Source organism: Spea bombifrons, chromosome 3 (genome assembly GCF_027358695.1).
Source record: "Spea bombifrons isolate aSpeBom1 chromosome 3, aSpeBom1.2.pri, whole genome shotgun sequence".
Classification (NCBI taxonomy): domain Eukaryota; kingdom Metazoa; phylum Chordata; class Amphibia; order Anura; family Pelobatidae; genus Spea; species Spea bombifrons.
The window spans coordinates 7,841,742-7,867,560 of record NC_071089.1 but is presented as its reverse complement, the minus strand read 5'-3'; the positions used below and the strand labels follow the sequence as shown (position 1 = coordinate 7,867,560).

At 38.6% G+C, this 25,819-nt stretch overlaps 1 protein-coding gene across 1 annotated transcript in view; it reads left to right on the top strand.

Moving 5' to 3' along the window:
- Nucleotides 1–1,119: 1,119 nt before the first annotated feature.
- TGFB2 (transforming growth factor beta 2) overlaps nt 1,120–25,819 on the top strand; it is a 52,868-nt gene continuing 28,168 nt past the window's right edge. Inside the window, exon 1 of the mRNA XM_053459317.1 lies at nt 1,120–1,462. Coding sequence (XP_053315292.1) covers nt 1,120–1,462 — 343 coding nt within the window. The remainder of the gene's footprint in view (nt 1,463–25,819) is intronic.

The window sequence follows — 25,819 nt, the reverse complement described above, 5'->3', positions numbered from 1 at the left end:
GCTCCACAGTACCCACCACGTCACTTGGTGAAAGGCAAACACGTGGTTCAGTGAGACCTTATAAATCTCTCCCTCCCTGCCCTGCAAGACCGTGATGTTATCTGCTGGCAGGGGTTTCTCAGGCAGAGCTGAAGGAGCAGCCGCAGCAGCAGCAGCCGCCGCCGCAGGAGCAGCCGCAGCAGCCAGCTCAGTCAGTGAGAGGCTGACACATGGAAGAGACATCACCCGAGTGACAAGGACAATCTGCAGCTCCACAAGCAGTGACAGCTCCACTCCTGGAAGCTCCACGTTCAACTGGTGCAAGCTGCAGCTGCCTCTGAGCGAATCGGTTCCAGATACAGTGTTGCCAGTTCCAGATACAGTGTTGCCAGTTCCAGATACAGTGTTGCCAGTTCCAGATACAGTGTTGCCAGTTCCAGATACATTGTTGCCAGTTCCAGATACATTGTTGCAAGTTCCAGATACATTGTTGCAAGTTCCTAGTGGTTACTCGCTGGGGGAAGTGGCAAGTTAGAGCAGCCCAGCCTCCAGCTGATGGTTCATGCTGCAGAGTGGGCTAGTTTTCCCTGTGTGTTGATCCACGCAGAGCTGAGAAGTCTGGCTGGATGCAGCCTGCAGGACACGTCGGATCTAAAGCTCTCTCACCCAGCTCAGGGGGGATAGGATCTCCCTGCTGTTTATTGGACCCCAGGATCTACCTTTCCCAGACCACACGTATATGTTTAGCCTTTCCTCTCCACCGCCTTAATTCGGATCTGGAGGTGATCTGGAATTCCTACCACCCCACTTACTCTCCAGCTCTTTAAACCTTGGAGGGAGACTCACTCTGATACTACTTCACCTTCATGAGTTGGACTTGTGACCCTATCACATTGAACCTTTTTCACTTTTTTATTTTATTTTGTTGATTTTTTTATATTTTGGTATTTTTTAATTACTTTGCATTTTTCATACAATATTTTTGCACATTCTTTTTTTTTGTAAAGGAAATTCTGTATATATATATATATATATATATATCATTTTGTTGGTTTATTTTTTTTTTATAGATATTATATATATATGTATATATATATGTATATATATATTTAAAGAAAAAAAATTAAAGCCCATTAGAAAATGCACTACTATCTCCTGAGCGTGTTCATGGTCCTGGATTTGGCCCCAGTGGCTCTCCCCCTGTCTACCTGCAGTGCCTTGGACATGAATCAATTTATGCGCAAGAGGATTGAGGCGATCAGAGGGCAGATCCTCAGCAAACTGAAGCTCAACAGTCCCCCAGAGGATTATCCTGAACCTGAGGAAGTCTCCCAAGACATCATCGCCATCTACAACAGCACCAGGGACCTACTGCAGGATAAAGCCAACCAGAGAGCCACATCATGCGAGAGGGAGAGGAATGACGAGTACTATGCCAGGGAGGTTTACAAAATAGACATGCTGCCTTATTACTCCTCTGAAAGTAAGTGTACCCCCAGCCATGAAAAGGAGGGGTTAATGGAACATGTAGCTGGTAGTTGTCACTCAGCTGGCACTTAAAGGGTTACATCTCTCTTCTAACTCTTACCTAGTGGCATCTATGCCAAGTGACCTGTTGGTGCCCTATTTCCCTGTGGATATTGCTACCCCCCCCCATATCAGTACTTTATTTTGATGGTCTACCAGGTTCTAATTCCTTATATTAGAGATTTCCCGTTTACAGAGTACCTCTTAATCTATCTATCTATCCATCCATCATCTATCTATCTATCTATCTATCTATCTATCTATCTATCTATCTATCTATCTATCTATCTATCTATCTATATATCTATCTATCTATCCCAAAAGCCCTGGGTTGCTTGATGGGAACCTGTCGCATTTTCCACTATTTTGGTGATTTTGATGTCACTCGGTGACATCACTGCAGATCCCAACACTGATGATGATTGTTACAACTCTTATAGAGTCGTTAGATGTGGCCTGCTATACTTCCTATAATATACACTGACTGTTAAACTAAGTATCTGCCACTTGATTACTAAAGTTGCTGCCTGTATTCATATAAGGTGTAATAGTAATGGTGCCTGTCATTATTATCCCTCCTGCAGAGAGAAATTGCCCTGAAGTGCCATAATCCTTAGTATTTTTCTAGAACTCTGCTGTGTTTAGTATTGATACAATTGATCATCAATACTAGATCCAATTACCCCTGTGGGACTATATGTTATGACTGCTTTCATGTGGGAAAACATACCCTTAGACAGTCATTAGAAGGCTACTTTCAGATCAGTTTTCTGGGCTGTCAATTTAGATTAGGTTTACAGACACAGAACAATAACCATCTTCATATGCAATTTTAGCTGCCTCCTGGAGACTCATACCTATACTGGAAACCATAGTATTCTGCTATTGATTCCCCACAGCTGTTTTGTCTTGTGTGTAACATCATATGGTTATACTGGTAGCTTAACCCCTTAACTTCCAGCTTGTGAGCAATACATACAGAGTTAAGCTATTTGGCTCAACTTATTGTTTCAAAGTATTTTCCAAAAGACACTTCTGATTATGATATGGAGCAGTCATCTAGGAAGAAAAACTTCCTTAAACTATTTACCTGGGCTTTAAAATAGGATACGTTCTTTTTTTTTATTCTAGAAAATGTATGCACATAGCTAATAAACATCAGAAGAATAGTTTGCTATTGCTGAGATGCTGCAGAGCATGTTGGAAAAAGCATCTGCTAAAAGCTGCATTATGGGCAGAGTGGAGGGCAAATTGTTTTATCTGCTGTTAAATTCTGTATTTCTAGATTTTTAGAGATTTGTCTAGAGGCAGAGTAGATAAATTCACACATGTTCAGGGTGTAAGTGTTTGTATTAATTAACCCATAAACATTTAAAGCCAAAGCTTTGCCCATCAACACAGTCCATCAACCCATATCCCCTGGGTATGCTGGCAATTCAGTGAGCAACATACTCCACCCATGCCTGTCCTCTGGGGTAAAATTACTCATGTTGTTTTAATAACGTGTATGTATATATATATATATATATATATATATATATATATATATATATATATATCCTCTCATGCTTAATCTCAACAAAAGTGCTGGAATAATTCAAGATTTCTGTCTACATTTCTACAAGGTTACACTGTGTTTCCCAATGCACTTTATGCCTATGTCCTTAATATAACAATTGTGAAATTAATTACACTAGAATTGTGGACAGTCGATATATAGTTCGTGCATAACAGAAAAAGATGATTCTTAAAGTTTACTTTTTAGAGTAAAATATTGTAAACACTTGCTTAAAAATGTCATTTTTTTAGCCATGGCGCAATGTCCGATATCTACCAATAGAGGGCGCCAGTAGTTTGCTCTTTTAGAATAAAGAGCACATTTATAAGAGTGTGCCCAGAGTAAGATGAGGATAACTTTCCATTCCTATATAATTAAATTGAGATGGTAATTATTTTAATAAAACTATCCTTATTATCGTAGTTTTAACCCAAAAGCAATACCAAAGTTCACTTAAACACCAGTGGCTATGGAGTCGAACAGCCTGACATAACAAATCTGGTGTCTTTTAACATTCATTAATATATCTATTGTCTGTCCATACTTAGCTATACTGAATATGTTAATGGGGTTATTTTTTGGGGTATACCCCAACCACCAATACAGTATAGAGAAAACAAAAAATAAAAATAATTAAAATATAAGCACAAACCGCAAGGTCAGAACCGATTTAACCCAAATGCATGGGAAAGACCAGCCTTTCATTCGTACCACAATATTATTAGCAAAGTTCAGTAGTGACCTCATCCCAAGTATTACAGATATGCTCTAATTTTATCCGTACTAAGATATATATTGCATTGCTGTGACTTCTCTGTAAGCCATTTAGGAGGTATTTTTAGGAGCACTGGGATTTAACACCCTCAGTGCCAGTAGCTTTGCAATGTGTTGCCATCTTTCTGCGATCCTTAAAATATTAAAAGAAAATACTAGGGAAAAACAAAAACAATATTTTATCTCTTTTCGAATGTTCATATGTACTTGAGCATATATATATATATATATATATATATATATATACAAAGGGTGGGCATGGACCATTCAACTATGATCAGCAACGTAGCAGGGAGAGATAACTCAATGGGGAGGAATCATGCAGATTCTTAGATTCTTAGGAAGTTTAGATGGTTGCTCCCAGGGGCACATTAGGTGGCTGCCCACCACTTTTTGTCCACCACAATATGTTAGTCTGTAAACATCATTGCGTGGGTTTATTTCATGAACAGAACTGTTATATATATATATATTTAACTGTACTTTGTGAAACTTTTTTTCATTGTTTATTGCCAACCAATCTGGCCATAACAATAAAGTGCAGCTCTGAGGTTTGCACCTTTTTTCTTTCTTGTTTTCACTCCCTGCTGAGTTGTTCCTTTTAAGTTTGCTGAGCTAATGATTTGTAGGCAGAGACATCCTGTTGCTCTCTTTTGAATTATGGATACTTATTACTGGTGCATAGGATCTGGTCAGGCTTCTCTCCAACGTAAATGGCTTAACCCTTTCCAGGGTTAGCAACATAATGCTTTGCTTACAGCTCAGTTAGAGATGGAGCTGCTATATTAGTCGATTGAGCAGCTGCTTATTTGTACCCTGTGCTCTACGGAGCCCCACAAACGAAGGGAGAGAGTGATACAAGTGTTACAGATTCACAAAAATGACATCACTAAATGGAACTTTTTTCTTATTATGGATTGAGTCAGAGATCCCCCATATATCGTTTTTCCTAGTGCTCCAGAGACCCCCATAGCACTTTTGGTTATGCCGCTGCATTAATCGGTCGGCACCTTTTTATCACTTCTCTACCTCGAATGTTATCTTATGTTATGAAGTCTTTTGGTCGTGTCTTTTTTGTTAAAGTTCTTTCCCCCCTAGAAATTGTTTTTCTTCTATCACCAGAGTTCCTGTTCATACAGAGCATGCCCCTAGAGATTAGATAAAACTGTTTTTACAAACCTTACATTATTGCAGAATTAATAATATTAACAGGAAGCCAACTAACGGGATGCTAGAGAAATTTTATGAGTACTCTCAAAGGTCATGGGGATTCTGCGTGAAACTGGGTCTACTGGAAATAGCCGTGCTATGCCTCTGGTTTAGAAGCAAGGCTTAGAAGTTAAATTTAATATAATGATTTAAGAAAAAGACACAGTTTAATCATTTTAGGTCATTATGTGTTGGTTCTGAGTATGCTATAGCCACAAAATTCTGAATCAATATGTAGAAACATATATAAAATTTCATTGGAAGTAAGTTGTATTTTGATCTTTTATATATTCATTTGCAGCAAGTAAAATAAAATTCGGTCCAAGGTCCCTTTTAGATTTCTAACCTACTGTTACATGGGTCCCTTCATTTGCCTGTTTGGATTGTTTCACAGAACCTTGAGTTTTCTCACCTTGAATGCATGAGAAATGGCCTTGAGTTCAGATATCATTCAAGATGTTCACTATTTGAGTAGCTGCTTTGAGTCCTGCCAACCTGAATCCCATATTTATTCAAAGGTTGACTCTGCTCTCCAGATGAACTGAGTAGGAGCGAGTAGATTAAGCCAAAGTTAGATAAACCCAGCAGCTCCATATGGAACATCAGCTGAACTCAACAACCTCCCAGATCCATCCAAATCCAACGGTAGAGTTCACCCTTGTCCATTGTTTGAAGAGTTGACCCCTTGGCATTCCATACATCCAAAGTACCTTTGTTTTGAAAGTCTTGAAGACTTTAATACCTTGTTTCTCTCTTGTAATAAAGGTTTCCATAAATGAAATGCCATGACCCCTTTCTAATTACTATCGACAAGTCAATGGCCAAAGAAAAAGATGGTCTTCATAAAATTTGGAGGATATGAAACCTTGACAAAAAGAAGACAAATAACAAATAACGAGTTGGGTAGAGTGATGAAGGGTCGATAGCGGGATAACAAGGTCTTTTACAAAGTATTCATTTAGAATTATTTTCATCCTCTTTTCACTATATCAACAATAGCGATTCTAGAGGAACATTGAATGCGGAGGAACTGGTTGAGCTTTCGAAAACTTCAAGTATATACTTAATGTCCTGAAGGATTAGCGGAAGAACATGTGTAAAAAGGAGGATCATACGAATGCTGAACAAAGATTAGTATTCAACGTAAACAATAAGCAAACAGGGTACTGTGAGTTTATATGTATAAATTGCTGACTTTTTTTTAAGGCGGAATTCCTGCCAAACTGCCGATGACCTCACATCTGTTACGATTGTGTACACAGCACGAAAAAATCACTGAGCTACTGAAAAGACATCACTGAATCTGACTTCTCAGAAGAACAATAGAACAAACACAAGTTCCTGCTCACAAAGCAGCCAAAATATGCTGTTTATAATTATACACTGTGCAAAAAAATGTATTATAACCTTCAAAGGCAGCAGATTAAGAACCTGATACGATGATTGACGGCATACTAAAGAACGATAGGCATTTAATGGCAGATATCCAAAGTCAGCTAAGAACTTTGGCTTGACATAGGGCCAACCATTTAAAGGACAACGTTGCTTCTCTTAGGACCTTGTGCTATAGTACAAAGAGGATTTAACTCTTTAAGTTTCAGGTGGGTTTGTAACCCCCAATATAGAATTCAAGTATTTTCTACACATCCACATAATCCATAAACTCACTAGAAGGATAGCTAACAGGTATCTTAAATTATCAAGATGCACCAGTTAGATGGACGAGTGTCATAGGAACCATAGTTCCATTGGTAGCCAACAGGGAGTTCTCCAGCTGTTGTACAACTACAACTCCCAAGATGCACCAATGTCCACCTGCTAGCCGAACATCATGGGAGCTGTAGTTTCATCTTCTTGTGCAGTACCTGTACATTCCGATTGGATTCCATGCTACCTATACTTTCTTGGTTAAAGTAGATCTCCTGCTGTTTACATTATACCACCCTGCTTTTGATGATCTGACATTGAATGATGCGTATACAGTATGAGAATTAATTCAGTATAGAAATGCACTTGAATTTTATCCAGATCTGGAAAACTGGGATGAGAGATTTAAAGATAGTTAGTTAGAATTATCTATTCTCTTTCTCTACAATGAGAATTTGGCTCTGGCACTTTAAGGCCATTGGTCGCCTGATGACATAAGTGCGGCAGAAGGCAGTGGAACCATCAGCATTTGACCAGTATGCCTGATGGCTAATCCAGGCCTGTCAGTTAGTCAAGTTGGGAATATCGGTCAATTTGCCACAGTCCTGCTAAATTCTTCATCTTATAAGGATCCAAAAATTCTATACTCACTAGTTACAGGAGGTAACCAGTGATCTCACTGGTTTATTTATACAGCTCAGCTGTTCTGAAAGGAGAAAGCCTGACCTTGAAACATGCTCGTATATAGGATGCCTAGAGACCACCGTGTCCCAATATGATGGACTCTAGGCCGCTCGTTTCAAATAAGCTCGATGTTGATCAAAAACCTTTTGCAACATTCCCCAACAACTGCTTGTGGCAAAAGTATTGGAACAACTCCAAAAATCATCAAATTGTGTACTTGTCCTGGAGCAAAATGTTCTTGGGAACATAACTCAATATTCTAACAGTATTGAACAACCAATTATGTTCATGTTTCACGCGTATATGGACTTTTTAATTACCCATGTCATTTGTTATTTGAGCAACCCGTGTAGTTCTGTTCAATATTGTGAAATTCCAAAAAAGCTGATGCGCTTTACATAAAGTGAAAGGTTACAAAATCTTACAGTCTAATGACAATTAAGGCGGTTCATATAAAATGTGTTAAACTGAACAGTAAAACTAGGTTTTTCAGTTATCCTTATGGAATTGCTAGGTAGGGTCTTTATGCCTGTTTGAACTGGTGGGGTTCTAAGGTCTAAAGGGTGAAGAAGGGTCTCATGGAAGGAGAAATATGAATCCCATAGTAATGACAAGACTTTTGGAGAGGAATACCTTGCTTTGGTTCTGAGGACTCCCGCTCTAGTAGAAAGCCCTAGCATCACCTCGATTGTCTTGGTTCATAGGCATACCTCCCAACAGGGCCGGCCCTACAATGGAGCCGACTGGGGCAATTGCCCCAGGCGGCACTTTTGAAGGGGCGGCACTTTGCCGCCCCAAGCGCTCTTTTATTTTTTTTTTAAAGCGGAGGAGAGAGAGAGGGGCACCGAGTGGTTTTCGCTTACCCGCTCGACGCCCCCTCTCTCTCTCTCTCTCTCCTCTGCAGCGAGTCTCCCTGTTCGGTGCCGGCTTGTAATGCAGAGCGCCGGAAGTGACGTCAATTTCCAGCGCTCAGCATTACAAGCTGGCACCGTGGCAGAGCAGGGAGACTCGCCGCAGGACTGTTTAAAGGTAAGTACCTTTAAACGGGGGGGGGGTGTAGATAATGGCGTCGGCGAAGTTTAAAATGCCGCCCCCCCGACGTCGGGGGGGGGGGCGTCATTTTAAACTTCGCCCCAGGCGGCATTAAGTCTTGGGCCGGCCCTGCCTCCCAACAAGAGAATCGTGTAATTTTTGCTTACACAGTAGATACAAAGTAACAGAATGTTGCAGAATCTTGTAATACCTTTTTTTATTGGACTAAGTATTTTGTGATGAGACGCTTTCAGGGGTCTTCTCTTATATCAAGTCAAAAGCAACTGAGAGCAGGAAAGAGAAATGCTTTCGACGTGACAGGGAAGGCTCCTGAAAGCTAGTCTTACAAGACTCTCTGATGTTTGTTGACGTATTATTTTGAGTTTTAGGCCTGTAGATAGATTCATGTTCACTAATTCCTGAAAGAAGGAACATCGGGGGAGCAAAGAGGGACTGTCCCTTGTAAAAATGGTCACTTACAACGTGTGCAAGGCCACCAAATAATATAACCTGTGTTAATTCAAGTAGGAGATTACTCTATGGGATATCTAATGCTTGGTATTTAACTATGGAGATAATGAATTAGTGAAACAGAGGAGGATAGAAGGGTCAGCATCATTTCTTAACTCTTTCTTTTCAGTTAAAAAAGACCTACATTTGATCTTGGATTTCCTTTCAGTTAACGCCCTTAATTACTATCCTTATTATGTATTTCACCAACATTTCTGTAAAATAAGGAAACGAGAGTAAACATTTTGACCACTTTTCTAGAGTAGTTCCTGTAGGATAATAAGCACTTGAGTGACTAAGATGCAAACCATTACTTCCGTTAGAGGAAATTACAGATATTTCTTTGGCAAAAGGCCTGGCAAATAAAATCAGATTTATAAAGGGACGGTAATACTTACTCGGGATGTTTTAAAAGGGTTAGTTCAAAGAATACACCAATAATTGTTATTTTTTTTTTATGAATGACTCAGATGGAAATAGGCAGTTAATGTATCAATATCCATATCTTCTAGAAGAGGACTTTCATTCACAATCTCCACTTAAAGTGGTCACCTAACCCAAAGATGCCTTTTCCAGAGCAATACATTGAAAGCAGATCTGCTGCTACGCTCAAATGATATATTCTTAACTTCAACGCCCTAATTTAACCCATGTAATCATGTTTAAAGCCACTTTATGTAGTGACGTAGCCAGCCTAGGGTGCCAGGTCCAGGGTGGCAGCAATCCCCCTACCAATTTCCTGTTGCTCAATGACCGGTTACTGCCAACTGGTCTATGTACTCTATGGAGGTTGTGCCGGCTCAGCTGGAATGCATTGTATTCCATCTAGTTTTACACATTCCCCTGTCAACAGGACACCTGCAATCCCTGGATGCTAGGCATCAATCTATGTACCTCTGGCGCTGCCCTAGGCCCAACCCAGGGCAGTGCTTCCAGCCACCCTCCCAGCCGCCATATTTACCACATTAAGAGGTGTCGCAAGCCTTTAAGACACGGAGTGCCTGGATATGACGCCACATCGCGTCTTTCAATGCAGTGAAGACACTAATCTTCACCTTCTGTGTATTCTGGTGAAGCAGCCATCTTAACTTCCTGTTCTCGGGATCTGCATTATTCTTCGTCCTCATGAAAGAATCAGTATTTTCAGCCTTTGTGTGGGACAAATATTGGCCGTCATCACTCCTGAACCTTGCCCCTAGTGAAAAAAGCATTAAAAACTCCAAAAAGCATGGTGGAAAGTCCAATGTTTGGATCAATCAAGGTGTGCTCAACCAATACCCATCTATGCTTTTTTAGATGTAGAATTCTCTAATATTAGATTACATTTTTTTTTCTTTTTGGTCTGAGATACACTATCTTACTTAAAAACTTGAACTGGGACCTTTTCATCACAGACAGGAAAAATAAGAATATTAGGTTTCATGAGGATTAAATAATGCTTTTTTTTTTATCCACTAAAAAACAACAGCAAAACAAAGCCAACAGTATTTTCGTGTTTATTCTAGATTAACTCGATTAACTAATACTGAGGCATTATTCTTCCTCAATGGAAAAAAAAAAAGCTGCTTTCTGTTACGTTGACCTTGGTCATGTTTATTTGGCTTTTTCTTACTATATCCAACCCACACCACATTGAGAAATACTACATCTGTCTTGAGTAGGCCGTTCCCAAGAAAGACTTTCATTCATAAGACACAAAGATAGTAGGGCTGCCCTCGTCTTCACCACGTCCAACAATTGGGAATGTTGAACGTTTTCCGCTCCGAGAGAGTGCGAGGAGTTAGTTTGGACTTTAAAATCTAACACGATAATATCTGTTGTTGACAGTGATGAAATTAAAATGTTCTGGGAAAGATAATTGAATTTTTGAATGCTGGATCCAATTCAGTAACTGCAATTTCAACACTTCCTGTGGAAGTTTAACATCGGCAGTTGTAATTCTCCCAAGTACAGCAGTAAAACTGTCATTATCTCTGCTTCCAGGTTTTTCGCTCATATAATTCCTTTGTTTGGATTCTATCATTTTGGTTTTTTGGTTCTTGTGATTTTTTTTTGTCTTGTCCTGTTTTCCTGAAGACTGGACTTAAATTAGTTTCTACTTTTCTACTCATTATCAAATACAGCAGTTCTTTGATTGGTTAAAAAAAATCTAAGAGGCCAATCAGAATCCTGTTTCATTTTGTAATGCGCCATTTTTTTTCTTATGTTTTTTTGTTTCTGTCATTCTTGTTACCTGCTTACTAAAAAATTCAGGTCTTCTTGCAGCAACAAAAACAAATCAATCATGTCTCAAAACTTTGCTATAACTTCTCTCAGAGTTATAATATTATTTTATTTTACTATATTATAGTATTTAGGACCCCTTTAAAATAAAAGCTTTAGGGACATCAACCTGAACATTTTCATCTTCAAGAGAAAAGAGTCGTACACGCCATTTTGGATTCAGTGGACAAAAGGAATCAGGTGCAGATTTATCATTCGGATTGTGTTGTTCTTGAAGAGGGTTGACAGCTGAAAAAATATTCTTGGGCAGTTAAGACAGAATGCAAATTTTTTCCCCCCACCTGTTTTCACCGCAGAAACATTAACGAGCGCAAAAGTAAACAGAGAACCCCAAATTCCGGCTTTGCTGATTTCATGACCAGATTCTTGTGATATCAATGTTGTCATGTGACGCATAATCATGTGACATAAATGTTATGCAGAGGCAGAAACTCCTCCCCTCTAACCAGGAAACATAGTAAAATGGAGTAAAAATTCGGGCCAATCCAGATGTCCAAAACATGTAATATGTGTATCGCCAATATTTAGCCTAGATGAGAAGACTTTTGCCCAAGGGTAGAGAAGACTTTTGCCCAAGGGTTGCACCCTCAATGTTTAATTCTAAAAAGTGCAACAATGCTAATAATTATCTAGAGTTGCCACCCTTTTTCCAGGACACTCTTGAAGAGGTTGTGCCGGAGGGTGTGATGTGGGTGTGGTTAGGGTGTGGTCAGGGGCGTGGTTACGGGTATAGTTATAAAGATATGTTTGGTTTAGAAGAGAAAAGAGGCGAGGGAGAGGAGAGACTAGAAAGACAGGAGAAAAAAAGAAGATACGATAGAGAAAGGGGAGAAAAGAGGATGGAAGGAAAGGAGGACAGAGAGAGAAACTTAATGTCCTTTAACCTCCCACCTAGGGAATCTGGGCCATCAATCCAGCCTGAAACAGGACATGCAGAGATAAATCTGTGACCCAGGCCCTAACTCTTTCTTCTGGGACTGCCCATGTAATCCTGCTGTACAGCACTGTGTAATATGATGGTGCTATATAATATAATAATAAAAATAGAGAATAATATCATCCAGATATTTGCTGTGTGATTATACATTTTAAGTAATAAAAAAACAGCAATACACATGCATATTAAATGAATATGTTGCTTAAGGGATGGCCACACAGGATTTTTAAGGTCGAGGAAGATCGTGGGGGGAATATGTCCTCTTGAAATTTATTGTGTTACTGTTTTCCTGAAGACTGGACTTAAATTAGTTTCTACTTTTCTACTCATTATCAAATACAGCAGTTCTTTGGTTAAAAAAAATCTAAGAGGCCAATCAGAATCCTGTTTCATTTTGTAATGCGCCATTTTTTTTCTTATGGTTTTTTTTTTCTGTCATTCTTGTTATCTGCTTACTAAAAAATTCAGGTCTTCTTGCAGCAACAAAAACAAACAATCATGTCTCAAAACTTTGCTATAACTTCTCTCAGGGTCTTATTTTATTATAATATTATTTTATTTTACTATATTATAGTATTTAGGACCCCTTTAAAATAAAAGCTTGAGAAACTTCAACCTGAACATTTTCATCTTCAAGAGAAAAGAGTCATACACGCCATTTTGGATTCAGTTGGCAAAAGGAATCAGGTGCAGATTTATCATTCGGATTGTGTTGTTCTTGAAGAGGGTTGACAGCTGAAAAATTATTCTTGGGCAGTTAAGACAGAATGCAAATTTTTCACCCCTACCTGTTTCCACTGCAGAAACATTAACGGGCGCAAAAGTAAACAGAGAACCCCAAATTCCGGCTTTGCTGATTTCATGACTAACGTCAAAGATTCTTGCGATATCAATGTTGTCATGTGACGCATGGTCATGTGACATAAATGTTATAACTCTCAAGATGCAGAGGCAAAAACTCAACTCCTCCCCTCTAACCAGGAAACATAGTAAAATGGAGTAAAAATTCGGGCCAATCCAGATGTCCAAAACATGTAATATGTGTATCGCCAATATTTAGCCTAGATGAGAAGACTTTTGCCCAAGGGTGGCACCCTCAATGTTTAATTCTAAAAAGTGCAACAATGCTAATAATTATCTAGAGTTGCCACCCTTTTTCCAGGACACTCTTGAAGAGGTTGTGCCGGAGGGTGTGATGTGGGTGTGGTTAGGGTGTGGTCAGGGCGTGGTTACGGGTATAGTTATATATATATGTTTGGTTTAGAAGAGAAAAGAGGCGAGGGAGAGGAGAGACTAGAAAGACAGGAGAAAAAAAGAAGATAAGATAGAGAAAGGGGAGAAAAGAGGATGGAAGGAAAGGAGGACAGAGAGAGAAACTTAATGTCCTTTAACCTCCCACCTAGGGAATCTGGGCCATCAATCTAGCCTGAAACAGGACATGCAGAGATAAATCTGTGACCCAGGCCCTAACTCTTTCTTCTGGGACTGCCCATATAATCCTGCTGTACAGAACTGTGTAATATGATGGTGCTGTATAATATAATAATATAATAATAAAAATAGAGAATAATATCATCCAGATATTTGCTGTGTGATTATACGTTTTAAGTAATAAAAAAACAGCAATACACATGCATATTAAATGAATATGTTGCTTAAGGGATGGCCACACAGGATTTTTAAGGTCGAGGAAGATCGTGGGGGGAAAATATGTCCTCTTGAAATTTATTGTGTTACTCGCCGGGTGATCAATGCTGCCAGTTTCCCCGCGTAGTGTAGGTTTCTACGTACGTAGCCTCTCACACTGGAGTCCGTTCTTTGCCTTCTGTAAGAGTCGTTAGTGTTCAACTTTGTATTTAATAAACATATTCAGTGAAATCCCTAGGGATACTTTCTTTATGACACACTTTTTTTTTTTTTTCTGTTCCGAAACAGTAGCTCAGTCTTCGCCACTGTTGGTGCAAGATTTGGAAGATTAAGGCAGGAACAGAGAGAACATACATTTAGTTTCAAACGGCTTCTAAAAAAAAACAAAAATGGAGAAAAAAAAATGATATGCAAACTATTGTATAAAAGTGGGTTCAGAAATCAGGTATACATTTTTAAAATAAAAAAATAAAAAGACATAATATATATTTTTAGAAATTTTTTTGCATTTACATGCCGAACAAAGAAAGATTGTTAAGTAGATCCGTTAAATAATTGTATGCGAACCTAATTAACAGCCATAGTCATCAACATTTTTTTTCTCGCGGAGCTGGGATCGCAATTTGGCAGAAAAAATATTTTGCTGTTTTAAATTACTCTTTTATGAATAGTAGCTTTTGACTTTCCTACAGTTCTAGGTCAATGACAGCTTGCCTTTTTAATTTGAGGTTAGGGAGGTCTTGGTGTATTACTGATGGAGTCAGTAAGCCAGTGGGGTGCCAGCTGTAAATCTAGCCCCTGTTCCCAAAAGGGCTGTAAAAATACACATAAATAATAAATATATTTTTTTTTCTTATCCCCCCCCTAGAGTTTTTTTTTTAGTTTAGCCGTGACTCGTCTTTGAGATCTTGGCCTTCACTCTGTATTTAGTGTATGAAGCCCTGACTTCAACCCCTAGAGCCCTCAAGCAGAGAAGGCAATGCCAAGAACAAACTTACTTCCAGTGAGCCTGGACTATACACATTGTTACTGTAAAAATGCCCGATCATTTGCCCCCGCGCATGTGCTGCTAGTTTTATTTTCTGGATCTTTGATGACAAGGAGAGCAGCACCTGACACAGAGAAGGGATTTATATTTCAAACCAGGAGAAATGTTGGCAACTTGATGGTTGGAGGCATACAGTATATATATATATTAAATATATATATATATCTCATATTATATATATATATATCATATTAAATATATATATATATAAATTTTGGAATTTATATATATATATATATATATATATATATATATCTCATATTATATATATCATATTAAATATACGGTATATATATATATATATATATATATATATAGCTCATATTAAATATATATATATATACATATCTCATATTAAATATATATATATACATAATTCATATTAAATATATATATATAGCTCATATTAAATATATCTATATACATATCTCATATTAAATATATATATATATATATACATATCTCATATTAAATATATATATATATATATATCTCATATTAAAATTTTGGCATTCCATTTCCCCTTATAATTTGCCACCATTCCCATATCCAAGTTCATTTCGTGTTAGTTTGTTTTGTGATGATGATGCCGATTCTTTAACTTACCAAAATAACACATATTCTTGTAGGTAAATAACACGGTCTTTTCATTGAAGCAAACAGCGTTCTAACAAGCTCTTTGTGAAACATTCATGAAGAGGTGGGATACACCTGGGTTTAAGCGTTTACCTCTATTTCTGTCGGACTGGTTAAATCCTAAAACCAAATAGATGCATTTTCTTGGCGAGTTTACCACCCACATTGAATTAAACAGCAGCAAGTTGTTGAAAGGCAGAAAGGCTTGTTGTGCTTCCCCCCCCCATTTATTCATAGAGTTTAATTGTGCATATCTCCTCACTAATGTGGGGTGACAGCATTTCTTTCAATTAAATACGTCAGGATGGGTAATTAAAATTGGACATTTTTTATTTGTAGGTTTAAAGTATTTTCTTCAATCCATGCACAATAAAAATATAACAAACAACCTCAAACATGAAAAGGTGGACATGTGGCTTTTCCTGTATTTGGGAAGTTAAAGCAAGTTATATTGAGTGTAACTTTCTGTTATAAAGGATATTTGGCCTCTTATGTTGATGTCGGACCTCATATAATGACATCGAACCGTGGTAGAACTGTAGAACCTCCTCAGACAGTGGCCTGATATTGAATGCTTCTGGCCAGAAGATAATCAACAATTGATTATTTGAATCCAGAATTTGAACATCAAAGCTAATATAGAGGTTGTCCATTCTTCTCGTCGTCCAACTTGTCTGCTCAGCACTGCTTACCAAGTGTCGTTGAGGGCACTTTGGAGCAGATTGGTTTAGAGAGGATAAAAGTATCCTCCTAGCTCTTTTAAAGAATGTAACATTAAACATGACATGTATTTCATACTTTAAGCAAACTCCAAAATTAACCAAAATGGTTATTTTGAGAAATTAGAATCTTGAGGTTAACCTCAGGCCAACTCCACCTTTAGCAAAAAAAAACTCTTAATAGAGAGTTTTTCTTGAGAAGAAGTTAGCTACTTTGTTTGGCGCACCAAATCCATTGATTTATTTTGATTTCACTGCGAGAGAACAAAACTGTCTTTTAAACTGTAGATATTTGAAAACCAACATGAACTTTTACAAACAGGGTAGGAAAATATCTGTCCTTATTAATCACTAATGTTGGACCCATTTTTGCTTTCCAAGAGTATCTCATCCTGTGGCGAGGTAAATGTTCCCCGATGAGAAGCCATTGTTCGTACCTTCTAAAGACAAGGTGACCCGGCCATAACTCTTGAAGCTTTTCATGAAATTATGTGCCGTCCACAAATTGTCATGTTGTCAACTTTTGACTGTAGTGACAATGGACAACTGGACACCATGTGACTTGATGTCACTCATACCCATTTCTTCCATTCTTCTGTTGAGTTTACAGGAAAGTAAAGTAAGATGCAAACACATCAACGACCTGATCTTCCTTATTATTAACCCTTTATGTAATTTTTGGCAGTCACAAAAATTGGAAGGAATGGGCAAAATATATATATATATATATATTTTTAAAAAAAAGCTAAACATGCAAAAATGGATGTTAAAAAAAAAAGAAAATAGTAAAAAGGGCACTTCTTTTCTCCCCATTGGAATCGCTACATTCAGAATGGATATGAGGCTTGCAGTGTATTATAATAAATAAGGAGTTAACGGAGATTCATGATACAAAAGAACAAGGATTGTTTGGCATCTGCAAATGTTTGAATTGCTTGTAATGGTCAACTGGTTGAAGCTTTTGCAAATATACTAGTAGTCATAATATATCACATGTATAGAGTAAAAGTTCCTCAATCACTCAACAGTTAGTCTAAGGAGATAGGACGAGATGCCTGAACCCCCTTCAAGATAAAAACTTCATTTAACGTGGGATAACACAAAGAAAGCAGACAACAGTCTGGGCCGAGAAGTTTCCAAAAGTAAACATTCCGCTAAACCCTTACAATCCTTTGTGTATAATTAGAAGTATTAAGAATGTTTAAACACTCATCAGTAAAACATCAGCTACGAGATCTCAGAGTTCATTCTGTGCGAGAGGAACATGCTTACCCATACGTTACAATGACATTGTTGGAAGTTGTGAGTGTTACATAGTTAAATAAAACAAGTTTTAACAATGTTGAACAGGTGCCAAACCCCGTGAACACAAGAAACGCAAGCAACGTCATTGGGTACTTCCACACTTATTAAAAACGTAATAGCATTTGATACGAAGAGTACTGGGTGTTTTATTCTAAAAAGTTGACGATAGGGGTACGTTTCATGGAGAAATATGTTACTTGTTGAGCTCAAGAAAAAAATAGATTTCCATGTGACTTGTGTATAAAGAATTGTGTGCCCCCCCCCAAATAATACATTTTACAGGTCAACACAGAAAATAGAAAACTATTTAATATTGTTAAATTTAAATAAACAGCATATATGTACTAGAAACCCACCTGACGCGTGCCATGGGAACATTAACCCTAACTTCCTGGTCTGCATTTTGTCCATATTATCTCTCTCCTGCTAAGTCGCTGATTGTGGTTGATTGGTGGTTGATTGTAAAGGTGGGTAGAGGAGACGGGAGAGAATGCCAGGGCATGACGTTGATTCGTTTTGCTATAAGGAATAGTTACAGTGCCTATGGCTCGTGTTTCTCGCTTTCTTTTATGGAATCTTTTTTTTATTTTTTTGTTACATAGTTGGCCATTTGCAAAACCTGCATTTCTAATTGGCGATTGCTGAGCCTCCAAAGAGAGAGTGTGTGTTTTGGAAACTGTAGTTCAGAAAAAAATGTCAATTGCCAAGAGGCCTGGTTCCAAAAAGTGAAGTGAATTTCTCCATACTAAGTGTGATTTTGAGTACGGGATGAAGGAAGAATGACCAGTGCCAAAAAGCCGGGGGACCATTTTATAACCTCGCGTCAACTTCTGAATTGATGAGAATCGTTTAGCGCGAGAATGGTCTTCAGGTGTTCTTTTTTTTGTTGTTGTTCTGGATTGCTTTCAACATATATTTATTGTGTTTTACTGTGTCCTGTTGGCTGGAGGGTTTTCAGGTTCACACAACAGCAATAGCTTTTTAAAATCACTCAGAACCAGAGGAAACCAGGGTTCCAGCCTCTTATTCAACAATCAGTATGGACTCATGGTCTTATGAACAGTCCGTATGTTCTCACATGGGAGAAGAGCCATCTAAATATCTTTTAGGTGCTCCTATCACTGCAAATGGCATTAGTAAAGAAGGAAATATTTAATTTACATATCGCACAATGTAAAGTGCATGGAAAAGGAAGAAAAATAAAGAAAACGAGTAGAGACAAGGTGATAAGTATTAGCTTTTAAGCCAAGTAGATGCTGGGCGATTATTACAGAGTCAAGGAGCTTTAGTTCAACTAGTTCATTAAAGCATTGAAATGACCCAGTGTCTGTTGGCCGGGGGTGAGTATCCGTTTAGTTACCCCGGCAAAGCAGCTTCCAGGGGAAATGAAACCTCTTATAAACCATCCGTGCCATTGGACTACAAGCAAGACGACGGGATAAAAGAGTCCAAGGGGCTGTGTAAAGTATTTCACGTGTAAAAAAAAAACTCTTCAGGACACGAGAAACAGAGGGTCTTCCAAATTCCAAGCCTTGTTAAAGTCCCTTTTTTTTTTTTTTTTTTTTAAAAAAAACCCCAAATATTGTTCTTTTAAAAAACAACTTTTGCCTTAAGTACCGTACTTTACCGCCACCCATTTGGGGTAGAAATCATGGCAGGAGCAGCGAGAAAAAAAATTGGTTGAATTTTGAGAATATCGGTAAACGGAGAGACACCAGGGACAAAAAACATTCTCCGCAATGTCTGTCCCAGCTTAAAAATAACAATTTTTTTTTTCTGGAGAAGCTGAACTCATTTGTAATCTTTAATGTCTCTTCAAATTGCGGGTCTCAGTTTTTGCTGTCTTTCTTTCCAGGTTAGCGTTGTCATGTTATAAGCGATGGTTTTGTTGTAAAGAATTTGGGCTCCTCGGAGTCACAAAAGCAGCCAGCTCAGTATTAGATTACGGCACGTAGCGTGCATCTGTTTTGCATGGCATGGTAGGTGAAATCCATCACTGGGCTTTTATTTATAAGCTCCACAAATCTCTATAAATCTGGGCAAGATTTCCCTATAACAGTGATGAATTGAGGAGCTTTGAAACAGAAATAGTTCAGGTAATTTCAACATCGGATTCTTGCGCTATTTCCGTGAAATAAGGTAACGCTGTTTTCTGTTTTAAAGCGCCTCCGTCACCAAAATAAATTTGATCTTAATCAGTAGAGTTTAAATGCCTATGAATGTTAAGCGACTTTTAACAAATCACGCGAGGGTAAAGATATCTGGAATAAATTCCCTTAAAAGGTCACTCTATTGTGAACAATTAATGTATATTAAAGTACTGTAATATATATTAATTAAACCTGAAAATAATCACTTACATTTAGATGAAGCTGCATCTCCGCAGGTGCAGCAGAACCCCCCCTCCGTGGTCCGAGATTGCACACCACCGATTGGCTACATGAAGCAGCCAATCAGTGGCCGGAAAGCACTCCCCCTGAAATGAATGTTAAAGATCGGTCTGTTCCCTGTTAATAGTTTCGGAACCCTCAGAACTTTCATGAATGCCGGCGAGACATTTATCAAACCTCCCAACCCGGTTGAGGTATACAGTTTTTTGCTTTTATTAGTCTGCATTATATAAGCGATTATGAGAATAACAATCTGAATCTAAAAGAGTCTGCGCCGTAAAATGTTTCATAACCCTGATTTAGAGCTGGTATTCTGCTGGCAGGACTATTAATAATGCTTTATAGCCAATGAAAACATTATAGAGTTAATTTAAAACAGCCCTACTGGATATCCACACACTGCTGTCCCGACCACTAGCTACGCCTCCGAACAGGCCCAGACTGGCCACCTGGCTCGCCAGACAAACGCTTATATTTTATTTAGCCGCTCGATCTATCCGGCAGATCGTGCTACGTGAGCATAAAAACATGGTATGCGGCCACACAGATCCAGCCGTTGGCCTCCTCTTACGTCATCAGGCGGACGGTGTCCTTAACCCCTTAAGGACAATGGGCGGCCCCAAAACCCATTGAAAACAATGCATTGTCATTAAGGGGTTAATGTGCCATGGCTTCCCTGTCATTGACAATCCAGCTTCAAAATAAATCTGCCGGGTCATCCAACCAAAACTGTTCATATAATTTATCTTTCGGTTTCCTATAAGAAACCTCATTTGACGCGACACCATGGACAGTATTCCAGCTTACTCCTACCTAGGCCACAGCTAACCTTGTTTTCTCATAAAAAAAAACGAAATCAGAAATTCGATTTATCCACAGACAGGAAAAATTGAGGAGAAAAAAAATGTAATTCCTTTGATGTGCGATTTTATTAATTTCATGTGAAGCTTCCTCTGAATACTTTTACTGACCAGGAATGCTGTGGGAACCGGTCGTTCCAGAATACATTATTCTTTCTTCTCTTCTCACTCTTGTTGTAAATGTTCTCAAAGCGCGTCTGTGTGTCTCCGTAATATCCGTCTACCAAATAATATCATAGAATATCAGCCATTGTCAAAATCTTGGGAAAATGTTATGTTTCAAATAATGAATGCCCCCCCCACCATCCACCCACCCACCCAACCTCCCTATGCCTTAAAGGTCTGTATCTAGACAATCGAGAAAAGAGGGAAAGGAATGCAGAATGTGACGATGGCTTAAAACGGCTCTATTTGTTAACAAAAAAAAACATGTTAATGTGTTTTTGTGTACACTGCTGTTTTGGAGGGACCCTGGTGCGTAAAAAACCTGGGGTAGAAACACAAACTCCCGTTACATGGGGGGAAGGGTTAGGAAACCACTAGAATAGTTCATTTAATATCTTGGAATTTTTTGTCAGTACTTTTTTTTTTTTTTTTGGTGGGAAAATTTGTTGCAAGCATCAGTGGGTTTAAATTGGCCCCTTATCACCTAGTTAATCCTCATCCAGAAACGCCTGAGCGTAATCAGCGCAGCCGCCTGTACCACGGCCTGTAGCCCTACTCTAGACAACAGCTGTGTTTTTTAATGCCCAGGAATGTGGCTGTTTGTGGATTAAGTTGGAAAAAAAGGCAGAGCAGAAGAAAGAGGGAGAGATGGGCTGTTTTTTTAGGCACAAGACGGTAAATTCACCAAACTATAAATTGTGGTATTTCAGTCCAGCAACGGGGAAAAAAATACCGCTATTCGGGAAATGAACCTTAGCTGAGCTTGGCTGCTCAGGCCAGTGTTGGGCAACAGTTGCTTAGACATATTTGTGAAGACACGGGATTCTACGAGTTGTGCCCGTTTGCGTTTTTTTCCCCCCCAGGAGCGTAAAAATTACATTTATGTGTGTGTTTTCACTGAATCTACTTGAAATGGCATGTGTTGCCTTTCCAGCTCACTGGGAGAAGGAATGTATTCTTCATACTTGAGTTTTATAGCTCTGCAGGAAGCCCGGACCATCCTCCTTGAGATGCCACGTCATCAGTTAAGACTTAGGCCTTCTCCATAGCTGTATAGCCACGACAGCCTATAACGGTGGCATTAATATCTCCTTTTCATTGAAGTCATCTGGTGACCAGCATGGTGGTACGGTGGGGATTATGTTCAATATAAAGAGTAATTTTGTTGCAAAGTTCGAAACATGGTTGTATGGAATTGGTCCACTCAGTAGGAAGATTTACTCATTTGCTATAGGGGGTAAGACTACTTTTCAAACTCTATGCCAGAATCACATTTAATACAATGTGTCGTGTTGGGGGTTTGACAATAATCCCTGCACCCCTGGATTGTGTAGTTCATATTTTAGGATTGGTTCACAGTTTTATCTAGAGGTAACACTTACTGTTACTAAAACCCAATAATAATAAATTAATGTGCACTAAGATCATCCATCACTAGGAATTATTTCAGGTTTTAGCATCATTAAGTAACTTATTAAAAGTGTTGAATTTATACTTCTTTTTAATGAGATAGAAGCCCCAATGGTGACAGTAGATATTACAAAGGCATTGTCAACATGCAAATATACTTATGTAAATATAGTTTCTTATTACTGAAATATTAAAAGGGATGGTGCGTCCATAAATATGACACCATTAGGCTCTGTGCTACTAGCGGTGCCACTGCTAATATTTTCTTCTCTGATAGACGCATCACATATGACATCTTCCTGTCCGGCAGACCTGAGCCTCATTGTACCAGCCAAAGGAACTATGGTTGCTTGATGGATCTGGCTGACATTGTTATATAGACAATGGGACTAAGGCTGATGAGTTAACTGGATGAGTTGCTCAGGTGTAAAAGGGCACCAGTTGGTCAAACATTGTTGGCCTTGTGATAAAACCCAAGAGATCCCTCCGCTTAATATGATTCATTTTGTCACCAAATTCCTCTAATTTAATTATATATATATATATATATATATATATATATATATATATACTCCTTTTCTCAGGCTTGACAATTCCAACTCGTGCACATCGGTCCATTTCTTCTTCAGACCATCGTGTCTAGGAGAACAGACTGTGCCTTCTCATCACTTCTCCCTTGAAGCAATTCTAAATAATGATTCACTTCCTACCATTAAATGAGGTTGGAAATTAACCTACTATTTAATTTCACTGTTGCATTTGTAACATTTGTGATACTAATTAGATCCAATTTACAGAGTGTAACCTTATATCACGAAAAAAGAAGATGTTTAAATGTTTCCTGAGGAAGCCATTTAGTAAAATCTGGTTTCAGATACATAAGTAATTGATTTGATTTACACAGATTGTGGCAGTCCTGGAGATTAAACCATAATTAGTATTAATTGCATGGGAATAATTGTTTTTTGGGGATAATTATGAAATCGACCCAACCCTTCTTTGTTGGAGACACTAAAAAGGGATGGTCCTTGATAATGCATAGTGGAGTCAGGGAGTTCAAATGCTTAATTCACCTTGATATTTCATGTGTGCTTAGTAAAGCCTCCAAGGGCCAAGTTCTTTTTAGCTTAGAGCAGAAGAGAGGACATCCGCCCCCATGGTCCAGACTTGCGATCTGGAACCCTAGGCAAATGCCTGGTGGGCTGCTGGACATAGGCATTGCATACTCAACCATAAAAATCTAGGGTGTGGTTGCTCATATATCCAGCCGTCGCCAGCACCTATGTCTTCAGGCGACCGTTGACCCTAAAGTGCCAAGGTCACCTTGTGATCGCCAGTACGGAGATTGACCTCATTGACGCCTCTAGTACATAAAGATGTTTTCATTAATGGCCAAATGGACCCATATGCGGCCTTGATGCCATAAATCTTGGATAAAAAAATAAAATAAAACTTGCATCCTTTTGTATGAACCAGTAGGCCGAACTTCTTAGATGAACTCAGCTTTAACCTAACTCATGCAACTGAACTCACGAGTCCCCATTGATGTTGGCTGTGAGGAATCGAGCTAGTGGTGAATTTGTCAAGGGCTTACGGCCAAGTTCAGCTCGAGTGCACTATATCTGTACTTAATTTGCCCTGAGATTTAGCTTTCTGACTCGGTGCCTAAAACACAAGGCTATTTGGTTCAACCCTATCATTTTTCTCAAAAGATCCAACTTTTCACTCGGATTCCGTAGATACTTTGCAGCTAAAACATTGTATATCACTCACGTGCTCCTTAAGTCCTTTCAAATCTGCAATATACGGTGTCCCGGTGAAAAAGTAGGGAAAAAAATGTATAAACGGAGACAAGTTGGCAAACTTTGAAGTTGCTTTGTAATCTGATTTTTATAGTATGTGCTGCTTTTACTTTGCTATGACTCCCTCCGGCCATTTCAATGTTAATTTATGAGGCTTTTATTTTTGTTTGAGTAGATGCTTGAGACAAAAGTCCTGAAATATTGTTGCAGCATCATGGCTCTGCATCTTATTCCATTTTATATGATTTCGTGGATTTATTTATTCATGAATGTATTATGCTATTCATTCGCCCCTTAGGTACCATTCCTTTCCAAATCCCTTCTTTCTCGGTATTATTCTTTTAAGCTGTGAACACATATCTAGGTTTTCTGGATGTATCTAGAGTTTTCAAGCAGGCTAGCCGTGTCCTATAACAAGGATAACACCGGAATAAAGACCGTGAGGTTTATTCACTAAGCAGTGAGAAGTCGGTGAGCTAAGAATGATCCCATCTTGCCAAATTAACTTTGTGTTAGAAAGGTTATTCAAAGGTTGTCTGACTGTAAGCCTTAGGAAGTCTTCCTTGGAAGAACATGAGTCTCAAGCTATAAACCTCAAGGTCTACAAACAGACCTTGAATTATGTAGGTTTTTCTCCCATGAAACATTAAAAAAATTCAAACATTAAAGGTGCAGTTCCACCTACTCTGCTAAATGTTAACACTTTTCGAACTTAATGCAATATTGGAAATATTTTTTCTTGTTAAATGCTCCTGGGAGAAGAAAACCTGCTAAGGTTAAATTGTTTAATGTGCTACAGAATGTTTTGTCCATATGGACCAGCACCTTCAAATATGGTGCGATGTCGTGAATATTCGAGTCACGGAATCTTATGTTTCTTAACGATACTTTGTTTCCATGTGATGTCATAGATTTCATTAGAAACAAAAAAGAACCATCTAGTCTGCCAGATTGTCCTGCTGTAAAGACTCAAACCTTAATCAGTTGTTGGTCTTGTCGCATGCATGTATAAATCCCCCCCCCATTGTATCAGCTTCTACCACTTCTAATGGGAGGCTGTTCTATTTATCTACCACCCTCTCTGTAAAGTAAAAATGGAAACACACAATCCAATTTCCAATGCAGACTATAAGCCATTGTACTACCCCACCAACAAAGCCACACAACCTTAAACTGGCTTCCGGTAGCCTACTCTGGGAAGTTGGCAGGTATGAGCATCATGTCTTAGGGAAAAAGTACCAATCGTATTCATCTTAAAGGAATAGCTATGTCAAAATGTTGACGTTTTCACGTGACTGATCCATTATTGTCGAATATAAGCCTCTCCAGCCTCCCTGTGTTCTCTGGAATTTCTGCCCCTTTTAATTTCATGGCGCATTAGCTTGGAAAGTAGCCTAGCATGCCAATGGCACAGACAGGGGGCACCATGGAAAGTGAATGAGCGGCAAGAAATCGTGTTTCTAACCAGCGCTCATTCAGCTGAACGAAGAATTACGTGACTGTCCCTTTAACAATAAAACAAGAAAAAAAATAAATACTTTTTTTCTGAAATATTTAGCCGTACATTAACAAATAGCCAATCTAGGGATTATGTATATAACACAATGGCATGAGGTAAGTACAGGGTATGTTCATTTAGCCAAATGAAATAAGATTCCAGCTTCACACACAAATAAATAATTCAAGTGCATAGCTGC